At 35.3% G+C, this 12355-nt stretch overlaps 1 protein-coding gene and 1 pseudogene across 1 annotated transcript; both read left to right on the top strand.

Moving 5' to 3' along the window:
• The first annotated feature begins 5512 nt into the window (after window positions 1-5512).
• On the top strand, window positions 5513-7380 carry LOC120212436. Its single transcript, XM_039210737.1, has 3 exons — window positions 5513-6018; window positions 7149-7174; window positions 7243-7380. Exons 1-3 carry the CDS (start codon window positions 5613-5615, stop codon window positions 7378-7380), a joined length of 570 nt encoding a protein of 189 aa, XP_039066668.1. The 5' UTR covers window positions 5513-5612.
• A 497-nt stretch (window positions 7381-7877) lies between these two features.
• On the top strand, window positions 7878-10870 carry LOC120212435 (annotated as a pseudogene).
• Window positions 10871-12355: the final 1485 nt, after the last annotated feature.

Here is a 12355-nt window from a genome sequence, read left to right as displayed (position 1 = left end):
ATCGCCAAAGACCATATATCGTACTTTTTGCCTGTCACCAATAAGCATCATAGTGTTGGACCGTAGTCTCCCACACACAATTGAGCTCTAGACTCTAAGACATGCCCTTCTATCTTGGACTAAATATTAATCAAGGACTTGAATCTTATTTGGCAAACCATCATGTTTCAATTACTTATTCGTCAAGAATCCTTCAATGTAAAACACTAATAAATGACAATTAGTTCAAGCATTTTTACCATATGCCCTTAGGCCTTTAAACATGGAACTGTAACAAGGATTATATCTCATAAATCAGCAAGCTTTTAAGAACCAAGATCACACATACAATCCAATTCGATCATGGTAGCAACAATAATCTAACTAAGATAACATATACAGTCCAATTCAATCATGGCAGCAAGTAATTATCTAACTACCAATCAATTTCAATTTGCATTCATTAAATTTATAATTCTTAATTAATCTAACTTTCCCTTTAATTTAATTTACCAATATAATTAATTTCACTTATAAACATACCAATTTGATAAGCAATAGAACATAAAATAAAAAGGGGGTAGTTGAGACCTAATTCCCAACCCTAGCTAGCCTTGAATTACTATTCCTTTTTGCTTATCCTTAGTGGATTCTCTCCTATTTCTTTAATCCACTTCCTAAATTCCTTGCTCTATAAATTTATACACAACATAGGAAAGTCATAAGAATCAATACAATAGCAATTCAACTTCAATTAAGCAACATGACACTAAACAGATTCAGTTATAGCAGATTGTACACCTTAGAGTAATTTGTCCATAATTTTTAATTCACTCATCTTATTTTTAATTGATTTATACCTACAGAAAGATAATTCAATTATATTTCCAACCATGTATGGATCATATTTTAATTCCTTCTACACAATTATAGTTTTGCATTTGAAGTTAGACAATTTTCTAGAGACCAATCTGTAACTCTTGTAATTCAATGCACTTTGGTGAACTAATTCACCTAGAATCCTTATCAATTTGTCTTAGATATTTTTACCATTATTTAATTTTATCCCTTCCATGTATTTTCATATTAACTTTAACCTTTAACAATTCAATTAAGTCCTCCAATTAACAGTTTTCCCAAATCTGCCCAATTCCACTATTTTACCCATGTATCACCTATAAGCCTTCGAATTCTCTCAAATGAAGGCTTCAAACTTTATTATTTATTTAGTCTGGTCCCTGTCCAATCCTCAATTATTTTTACCAGTCTTCAATACTGTCAAATTGAGTCCCGAATTTTTCAATTTGTTCAAAACAGTCCCTAATTGAATTTTTACAGCAGCAGTGATTAAATTCACTTCTAAGATCAAATTTTTATAATTTTACAGTATTGTATATTGTTTAATTCTTAGAAACCCCTGTAGTTTTCAATTTTTAGCAACTTTTTCCTACAACCATTCTTCCAATTCGGTACACAACCTTTTAAATTTCTTAATTTGGTCACATGCAAGAATAATTCCTTCGGTTATCACTTCAAGATGATAACCCATAATAGTCCAATTTAGCAAGGTTCTCACTCTCTTAAACTTGATTCAACATGACCATCAATTATTTCTAATATCATGCACCAACAATTGGAATTATTTCCATATCAAACTTATAATTTCTTAAGAATCAACTCAATTAAACTCTTAAAATTTCGAATGGAAATAGAGGGAAAGGCTTACTTGTAGGCTAGGTGAATTCTTTAGTTAATCTAAGCTTGAAATCCACGCATGCATGGCCGAATACTCCCTTTGCATTCTCTCCATTTTTCTCTCAATTTTCTTTCTCAATTTCAGTCACCAAATGGAGAAAGAAGAGAATGTTATTTCCTCCAATAATACATGTAATTTGTCTTCTTTAACCTCACTTAATGTTTAAGTAATTAACTATTCAAGGGCAATGTAGCTTAGTTCTCCTAGGCTAGGATTTCGGGGTGTTACAAGATCAATGTTGATGCAACCTGTTCTACTCTTAATGTTGGTTCAGCAGTGGAGATTATAACTCGAGATCATCGAGGCTTAGTTATCACTTGCCAGGCCATCTATATGGTCGACTGTTTTGATGTGGGGATTGCAAAGACCAAAGCCATTACTTACTGTCTCTGCCTTGCCGTTGAGCTCTCTTGTCCCAAGGTTTTACTTAAGAGTGACGCACAAAACCTCGTTCGGCAATTGACCTCAACTCACTTGGATCTGTCCACAGTAGGGTATCATCTAACAGAAGCTTGACAATTACTCCATGAAAATGCTGGTCTGCAAGTCCATGGGATCTGCCGTTCAGCTAATATGACTGGGCATACCTTAGCTACTTATGTTTTATCTAAATCTACCACATTTTATTATAACTATGATAGCTGGAATTGTCTTTCTCATGTTTTGCTTGATGATGTATTAATGACTAATATTTCGAATGCTCGTTATGTTTAAAAAAATTGTGTATGAATTTTGATCGCGTGCAGTATATAAATTCTTAGTTCGCATGCATGAGTAAGATAATTTTATGTGATTCCATGAGGCTAAAAGTGTTTTATCCTTTAAATTTTATTTTTTTAATCAAAGGTAAGATAGATAGAATCTTAGAGTTTAAAAGTTACTAAAACTTAGTGTATTCTTTAAGTTAATCCTTTTACGTTTTTTTAGTTTTGATGTGATTAATGCAAAAATTTTCTATGACTTTAGCATAAAAATTAGAAAAGAAAATAATCAGAATGTTAAATTTATTGAAAATCTTGTATTTTTGTGAATTAAACATGACCTGATGTTGGCTATGTTGTTAGCAGATTATATTAGATATACCCATAACCTAAGTAACTAATATTAAAATTTTTGAAGTATTTTATTGAATGTTTAGAGAGGATAATAACTTAGAATCATAGTTTATCGAAGTACTGTGCCATCATTAAAAGATATTATATATAAAATAGGTAATTGATAATGTTGTGGGAAAGTCTTTTAGTGAGTATATCTCCATCTTGTGTGGAGTAAATTTCTCGTAGAAGTTTATAAAATATATGTTTTACTCTCTGCTTTGAAGTAATTGATAGCCCTCGAATTAGTCAAACAAAATGATGAGTGATTTAAATATTTATTTACTCAGATTTCTTATGGGGTAAAAAAACCTACACACGTTGTGTTTCATAGGGACTCAAACTGTGCAAAAAAAAAAATACAAGCCCATAATGATAATAGAATGTACAATTGAATTAAATATGAGTGTGTGAAATAGATATAGAGTACTACTCGGCTTTGGAGTACAAGATAATCTTGTTGATCCCTCAAGTAAACAGTTAAGTAGGAAAATGGTTCACGATTCATCAAGGAGATGGGTCATAAGCCTAATAATCGAAGGATTTACGGTGGATATTCAACTTAATTTTCTAAATTTAATGTTGTCAAATGAAACTATGTTACGCGAATTAAAATAAATTTATCATGTATTGATCAGTATAATTATAAAATAGACGTTGCCTTCTAAAATTAATACACTCAAACAAAAAAATGAAACTGACTCAATGTTGCTCTTTTTAGGGAAGGAAGAAATGGGTTATTAGATGAAGGAGAACAAAGAAATAAGAAAAGGCTTGTATTATTGATATTTCAGTAATGAAGTAATGGACAATAGAGGTAATAGATAAAATGAAGAGAGTTGATGAAGCAAATCTTGGTTGAGCTGGCCTTTCTTTTGTCTTTCAGCCACACAAGGTCTTGAAATCTACTGTCAATAACCAAATGTATATCTTTCCGATGTGATCAATTCATCAGACACGCGCGTATTCTTTGTTGTATTAGGCCAAATCCATACTATCATCGTCTTTTATTCACCTCAACTTCCTTTTGATTTTTTATGCATGTATTGAGTTCGTGAAATATCTAATTTTGTTTAATATTTCATTTAATAATTTAAATTTTTAATTCAATATAAAAAATTAATAATTTTTATTAAATTAGTTTAAAAAAATATGAAAGTACGTAATCGATCTACATGGCACGTGATTGAAAACTCACCTCCAAAACAGGGAAGGAATGATTAGAGGAGGAAGAGATTAGGGTATTATAAATTTAAGATCTAAGGAGATTATATTTAAATTTAGTGATTTAAGGGATTGAAACAATATCAAGAGAATAACCAGTAATATAGTCCAATGATGAATTAGCAAGTGTTCGACGATGCCAATGACGATTGTGGAGATGATAAATTTGAAATTCGTGTTTAGGGTTACTTGAAATTTTATGAAATTTGTAATATTTAAAAAAAAAATTAGAAAAGTTATAGTTTTGTTTCAAAATGTATGAAATATTTTTTAATTTTTTTTAAAAACTAAAGTATGTAATTGATTAACTATTTTTTAACGAATTCTTTTATTATTATTTTTAAAATTAAGCATAGAACTTTTTATGCTTAATATGTAATTGAAAGTTCTATGCTTAATTTAAAAATATGTAATTGAAAGTTCTATGCTTAATTTTAAAAATAATAATAAAAGAATTCGTTAAAAAATACTTAATCAATTACATACTTTAGTTTTTAAAAAAATTTAAAAAATATTTCATACATTTTGAAACAAAACTATATCTTTTCTAATTTTTTTCATAAAAATATTACAAATAATTAAGTAATTTTTTTTTTGAAATCAACAAATGTTTATTATTCTTTAAGAACCAAGAGCTGATTTACACGTGTCAAAGCTAGAGGTCGTGTCAGACACTGATTGGACTTTACACTATACACGTAAGCAAACTTGGAGGGATGTCAGTCCACTTGCTGCTGTATCAACGGTTAAAAACATATTGAGCTTTTAGCCAATTATCTTTTTGTGTTTTTTCTAAAATAAAAATATTTTATTCAGACCGTAGCATCTCAACCATCAAATGTTCTTTGATTGAAAAAAAAGAAGAAAAAAAAAACTGTATAAATGGTGGAATACGAATTCTCCCAGTTTGATTATTCTTCACGGTAGGGAGGACAAATAATGATAAAACAAGAAAATGGAAATGTGTGAGATAATATTAGGGTTTTCGATTATCCCTTTAATTTTTCTTTGATTGAAAGTTTCTTTCTCCCCATCTCCAATCTCCAGTCCAGTGTGTTGAATTCTAGCTTCTTCTTTTTTTACCAGAAATTCAACGTGTATTTTATCTTCAGTTGACGTTTTTTTCTTCCGGTTCTAGTTTCGCCGTATTAGCGCTGAAACGACCTTTTGAATTTTGAGCTTTTTCTCGCAGTAGAAATTGTAATATTTGGTAAAATTTTGAGCTTTTCTGTTTGTTGACTTTTTGATGAACTTTGGTTTGACGAGTTTGAGGTAAGAGAAAAGGGTCATAAAACTGTAGACGAAAAATAAAACCTCTTTTGATTGGATCATAAGCTTGTCTGGGTTTGATTATTTTTTTGAAAGAAACAAATCTATGCTGAAGTCAGTCTAATTGAGTTCGGTTCAGAAGCTTTTGATTTTAATTTTGATTCAAAAAAATTGTTGGATTCAATCATTAAATTTCCAAATTTTGATCTTTCTTTTTCAATAACCCGATTTGATAATTTCCTAATGTTGTGGTTCATTGCAAGAAAAAAGTAGAAAGTTTTCAACAAAAAATGGCAGTTTCTTTTTCTGGGTTCCCGTGGTGGTTTCGGAGTGTTGGGAAGAAAGATAAACAGCTTATTTCAAATGAGTCTTCTTTGATTTCTTCATCGTCTTCTTCTGACACAGTTAAATTCCAAACAAAGATATCCCCTTCAAAGGGAAAGTGGCCAGTTGGTGAGAAGACAAGGGTGGTTCAATCGGATGGTTTGCTTTTATCTGGACATGAATCTGATGGTCCAGAATGGTCCATTGGATGGGAAGAACCCCATGGTCCTGGTTTTCAAGTTAATGATGATGATGGTGGTGGATTTGCTGTGCTGGTTCCTTGTTATAAGCCTGGTTGCAAAGAACTTGTACAAGGCCCTAATAACCATCTCTTGAGTGCAATCAAGAATCTCTCCAATGACTTCTCTTCAGGTAAAAACTTATTCCTACTGAATCCTTATGTTATGTTAAAGGACTATATCTATATTTATCAAGTAGTTGAGATTGTTCTTCATTCCTTTCAATGCTTGATTGTAAGTTTTTGCTGTTTTTGCTTGATTGAAACACCAGTGCTAGCTACTTTGAAGGTGTTGACAACTTTAAAGTTGATACAGATTTTGCAAGGCAGTGTCATAATTCATAAGTGTTGTATTGTATTGCGTATCTGGATGATCATTGCACAACTTTGTTACTTGGACTTTGTGTGTGTGTCGGATACGGGTACAAAATGGGAATGTTTGATTTTTCGATTTTTTTTTCTCTTGAATGTGGGATACAGTCTTAGAGTATCATATTTCATATCGATGTCTAAATATGTTCGGATGTCTGTTGGATGGGAAGTTATATTCACAGAAAATCCTTTGCGGGCAGCATTACTAGGGAAAGCCTCTGATTGACAGACATTTCGACAAAAACTGGAGCTTCACATTTGCATTTGTTTAACTTAACATGGTTCTTTAGACTTGGTGAGCATTGAGCTCAACCTCTAGCATGTAGAACTTGTATCGCGTCAGCAGATGTGTACTTTGCGCGAGCATTACGGTCTGATTTAGTTGGAGTCTGAGTTGAAAGCATCAGATGGAAAGGAACTGGAAGGTGATCTTTGATGCAACTTGTCCAAATGTATCAGTAAGCTCTGCAGGATTAGTGTAGGGAGCACTTATTGCACCATTTGTTGCAATCTTATTCTCGAACGACCCATTATAGTTTTAAGTGATGTTTCATGGACTCTTAGATCGAACTCTGAAGAAACTTGTGTTTCCCAATGCTCGATTTATTTGTATTTGGTTAAGCTTTGCATATGTATTGAAAACATTTTCAATCACAATTCGCAGTGTACTGTTGTGTGAGAACTTTCTATTTCACGGACTGGAGCTTTAGACTTATCATCTTCAACTCTGTTGAACTCGAAGATGTGTGATTCAAGTGTTTCGATGTTTTAAAAGATGTTTGTACATGCTGAATTGGGATTTTTCGTGTTTAAAATCGGTGCTCTTGTCGCAGGCTGAAGATTTCTTCATGCATACTAACATTCTCTATGCATTTTGGTTACAAATATGCAGAGGGAAGGGACTCCATCCAGCAGTGGTTTCCTTATAGATGAAATCCATAAATATTTCAGCCGAAGGTACTCTTGAAGTGATCACATTTCTAGTATTTGCGCATAATGCAAGAAAAGGTGTCCGGTACTGGCAAGAGGCAATGATCTGCTTTAGATTCCAGTGGAAACATGAAGAAAATGGTTGCTCTTGTTTTTCAGTTTCTGTAAATAATTATGCTGTAAATATGCAGTAAAAGAAATCAACTTTGCTTTCAGCTCAAGTTCTACTGTGATAATTCTTGTCATTCAATTGGATATATATATATATATATAATGGAGATGATTAGCCCTAAATTTGGGGATAATGGCTTAACATTATCTCCAAAAGAAAATAATATCTCAACATGTTATTTATTAAATAAAAAATAGAAAAAGTGGGTTAAATGGGAGAAAAAAAAAGAGAGAAAATATCCTAATTGCCAAGCCGAGAACTGTGAACACCCTGATAAAAAGACAGTCGCCACGTGGAGGAAGGTCACTGGCTGAAAACTCTTAAACTAACTTTCTCTTGTAATTGTTTAAAAAAAACATGGCACAAAGAAAGTTCCGTTGTCTCAAGGATATAATTGGGGCGAGGCTTGCTCGCTTCCATGATTCCATAACAAAAGCAAATGAAACCAAAAAAAAAAAAACACAACGACAAATTTTATCTTATTCTTCCCTCTATCTACCCCAAATTTTCTCTTTGATTAGCTTTCCATGTCTACTCTTTATTTTATTGGAAGATAAAAAGAGTTTTTTTTTTTTTGCATGCTTCTTGGGGGGTCTTAATTTACCTTAAAACAAACCTTTCCTCTGCAAACTGTTTTGGTGATTTTGTTCTTAAAAAAAAAGTAAGCAAAGATGTTGCAAAGAGCTGCTAGCAATGCCTACTCATGGTGGATGGCTAGCCATATAAGAACAAAGCAATCAAAATGGATGGAGCAAAACCTTCAAGGTAATATATATCTATTAATGTAAGAATTTCTGGGTTTTTTGTGTTCTTTTTGTTGAATATGTCCAATGCAAAAGAATTCCAGTTTGGAAAAGTGGAAAAATTGCAGATATGTATCTGCAGTACTTAAACTGATCGAAGAAGATGGAGACTCCTTTATCCAGAAAGCCGAAATGTATTACAGAAAGAGACCTGAGATCATAAATTTTGTGGAAGAATTTTTCCGAGCTTACCGTGCCTTAGCTGATCGATATGATCACTTATCAACCGAGCTGCAGAATGCCAACAACACCATCGCTGCAATTTGTCTCGATCAAGTTAGGGGCTTGGACGATGACGACTACTTCAATTGCCCATCAAGGTTCCCGAAAAAGCCTTCCGATAACATGGGCAAAGCCCCCAGTGTTCCTAAGCAACCCATTAAAGAATTGAAGTTCATAACCAATACGAAGAAGAAGTGCAAGAGAAGAAAGTGGCGAAACAGCCTGTTTCGTCCGTTTACAAGTCCTCCGGTCTGACCAAGGAGGAGGGAATCGATGAGATCATTCGGATTCAGAAACGAATCCTGGCGTTGCAGACCGAGAAGGAATTTGTTAAGAGTTCTTATGAGAGTAGATTGGCTAAGTACTGGGAAGTTGAGAATGAGATCAAAGAAGAGCAACAGAAAGTTAATAGTTTGCAAGATGAATTCGGTGAAGGTAAGGTGATTGAAGACAACGAAGCCCGGAATTTGATGGCCACAACCGCTTTAAGTCGTGCAAAGAGACATTGGAGGAGCTGATAAAGAGATACAAGAGATCGGCGGTCGAAGCCGAAGTCGAACAAAAGAGGATCACAGCAGCAAGGGGGAAGGTGGATGCTTTGAGGAAAGTGTTCCTTTCGAAAGTATCCGCAGCGGATATGACCAAAATCGCAGAAGAAAGGGCGGAAAAAAGGAAAGAAATGTGCATAATATCGCCCACAATACGGAGTCAGAGGCCGGAGAAGATGATTCCGAGGCGGACGTTCCAAGAAGATTGATGTGCTGATGAATAAGGTGACGAGCCTAAAAACTTCGAATTCATCTTAGGAAGCTCTTATTCATAGTTAAAAAAAAATGATGAACTTTAAGGCCTAATTCAGAGATTAGAAGAAGGTAAGGCTAACCAGAATTTGAAGATGAAGATAATCAACTTGGAGCTCAAGTGGCAAGGGATTCAGGATTTGGAACCATAGTATTGAAAACCAAAAGACAAATCTACAAGCTTCAAAGATGCACAGTCTAATCTTGATGAACTTTCCCATAATGTGCAGCTGATTGAGAATCTAGAAGCCCTGAAAAGCTGGTTGGCATTGCCGAAGAACGAAAAGGAAGAGAAGCCAAAGAAGGCGAAAGCAGGGAAAGAGTTCTTGAAGCCGAAACAGGCCCTGATATCTACCACTGTCGATGCTGATGCATCGAAAGGAGTAAATTCTGCTGTAAAATCCACTGTTGATGGTGCCAGTGCATCGAAGAACTAAATTCCGTCCCGAAAGATGCAAACGAAGGTGCTGCCGATGCATCGAAAGAGCTACATTCCGTCCCGAAATCTGCAAATGAAGGAGACGGAAGTTCTGAGACTTCAGAAACATCTGATTATCTGAAAGCAATGTCTCAAGTCGTTGGACAAGCATCATCACTGATAGCCGACACACTGTCCAAAACTGATTTGAAAGAACATGAATCAGCTGCACTGTCTCAGACCTTGGAGGAAACCAAGAAGAAGCTCATGGAAGTCGAAACAAATCATCAGAACTCTTTGAGATAACGTTGCAGTTAAAAGAATTGAAGAACCATATGGCCAAGAAAGACGAAGAGATTCGATCTTTACGTCTGAAACTAATCTGAGGCCAGACCGGTATCGGTAAGCCAAAGAACGAAGATGAATCCCTAGAATGTTTCGAGAAATCACGAGAGCCCGAAACAAAAACAACAGAACCACCTTAACCGGTCAAGAAAAAAGTGGAAGAGGACGAAGATTCGATCAAGCTCCCAAAGCCGGTTCAGGACCCTGAACCTACACCCGCATCGAAGAAAAATTCCGAACCGACATGACGAACTGCTGGAAGAGAACTTGGAGTTTTGGTTCAGATTCAGCTTAACATTATACGAAGTAAAAAAGTACCAAACTGGGGTTAAAGATTTAGAAGCAGAGGTAATGAAACTGTAGGAAAGGAAAAAGAACGAAGGAAGTAGCACATCTAAATACTCGGCAACTTCAGACGTCCGACCATTATATAAACACCTGAGAGAAATGCAGACCGAACTGAATCAGTGGATCGAAAAGGGAATGTCATTGAAAGAAGAACTGAAGAACAGGTCAGCATCTTAATGGGAAATCCAATAGGAGATCACCAAAGCACTGAAAGCGAGTACCGAAGATGACGAGTTCAGTTTCACGAGTTTTCAGGCAGCAAAATTCCAAGGCGAAATATTGAACATGAAGCAGGAGAACAAGAGGGTTGGCGACGAATTACAAGCTGGTTTGGAACTAGCGACATTACTGCAGCGTGATGCAGATAGGGCACTGTCCAAGTTGAGTGACGACTGGGGACTGTCGGGTTCGAAGAGCCGCCACAGCAGCGGCTCGGCGGAAGTTCGAACGAACGTGCCGTTGAGGCCGTTTATCTTTGGTGCAAAACAAAAGAAGCAAAAGGCTTCCATTTGTTCAGTGGTTCAACCTGCACTGCAAAAGAGGCAGAATAAATCAGGGCTTAGCAGTGGTAGATGATAAATGGTTGGATTCTGAATGTTTTGCTTATATTAATAAGCCTTTTACTTATACTATATCTCTCGATCTCGTAACTTCAAATATGATATGAGAATAGATACGAACACAAAATACATACAAAAGTGATCCAACAACTGTTGCTCCGATTCTCACCCATTTTATAATATCTCAATGTTTGTTTCATCGTCTTTGGTTTTTCTTTGATAGGTAGTATTGAAGTAAATGTTCTAGAATGAATCTAGAATTCTGCTGAAGTAATCTGCTGTGTGTAGAATGTAGTGCAGTTAGTTTGTTAGTATTCTGTTATACCAGATTACCAGCTTAGGGAATTGGTTGTTATGTGTATGTAAACCATGTTCTCATTAATGAAGAATTAAGAAGCTTTCTTTACAGATTTCAGTCTTCTTTATACATCATAATACGGTATCATCCGCCTTTTGATCCTGGAGATTGTTGCCTTCATGGGTGATTGTAGCAATATTGCTTTCGAATTCGGGGAAGCTGCTCGCAGTAGCAAGATCTTCACACATAAGAAGATCAACATCTTGCTGGATGAAACGAACTTCTTGTTGTGGAAACAACAAGTATTGCACACGGTTCACAGTCACATGTTAGAGAGGCTGCTCAATGGACAATCACTACCATCGCCGGCTCGAATTGCTGATGAATCAGGTGCTAGTGTTGTGAATGAAGACTATGAAAACTATGTTGCATAGGACAGTGCTCTTGCGTCCTGGTTGCTATCTACGATCAGTGATCCCTTGTTGCCCCATTTTGTAGGAGCTGAAACCGCAGTTGATGTATGGCAAACAGTTCAGAAAATCTTTGTTAATCGATCCACTACGAGTGTGATGAGTCTGTATTGTAAACTCAGATCCAACAAGAAAGGTGATGATAGCATGAGATTCTATCTTACAATGATTAAAGAAGTTGTGATGCACTTGCAACGTGTGGGAGTGCGATCTCGGACCATGAACAAATTGCTACCATTCTCAATGGTCTCTTGGTTGAATATCAACCATTTGTGGCTGTGATTACTGCAAGCAAAGAAATGTTTTATGTTGACAGTGTAAAAACAATCTTGATGGATGCTGAGTCACAATTAAGTGATTTTCAATCACAACAATCTCTTCCTATGAGTGTGATGAGTGTTCAGAATCGTCAATCTCTGCTGGTTATTTCTTCGGTTTTGTGGAATTATTGCTGCTAAATTGGTCGTGTTATGTTTGTTTTCTTGCAGGTCCTTACTTTCTAGAATTAGTGACAAAACGGGCGTATTCTGCATTTTTTTATTATTTGATCACGGCTGGAGACATGGGCACGACTCTGGGCATGACGCAGTCTGACGTGGCAGTTTCTAGAAGGTCCAGTCAACGACGGTTTCTAGAAGACTTCCTCCGCACGCCTTCTAGGAGATTGACGAGCAGAGTTGCATTAGGAGACTAGTTTAAGTTTGAATTTAAATTAAAAATAATTATCTTTAAG

The sequence above is a fragment of the Hibiscus syriacus genome, unplaced genomic scaffold (assembly GCF_006381635.1).
Source record: "Hibiscus syriacus cultivar Baekdansim isolate YM2019G1 unplaced genomic scaffold, ASM638163v2 tig00110013_pilon, whole genome shotgun sequence".
Classification (NCBI taxonomy): domain Eukaryota; kingdom Viridiplantae; phylum Streptophyta; class Magnoliopsida; order Malvales; family Malvaceae; genus Hibiscus; species Hibiscus syriacus.
This window is presented reverse-complemented; position numbering and strand designations above follow the sequence as displayed.

What these genes read in the sequence shown, in the direction of transcription:
- LOC120212436 (XM_039210737.1), top strand. Translation starts at nt 5,613, where the DNA reads ATGGCAGTTTCTTTTTCTGGGTTCCCGTGGTGGTTTCGGAGTGTTGGG. An exon ending in CTCCAATGACTTCTCTTCAG is followed by an intron (nt 6,019 to 7,148) that starts GTAAAAACTTAT and finishes ACAAATATGCAG; the next exon opens with AGGGAAGGGACTCCATCCAG. An exon ending in GGGACTCCATCCAGCAGTGG is followed by an intron (nt 7,175 to 7,242) that starts TTTCCTTATAGA and finishes ACATTTCTAGTA; the next exon opens with TTTGCGCATAATGCAAGAAA.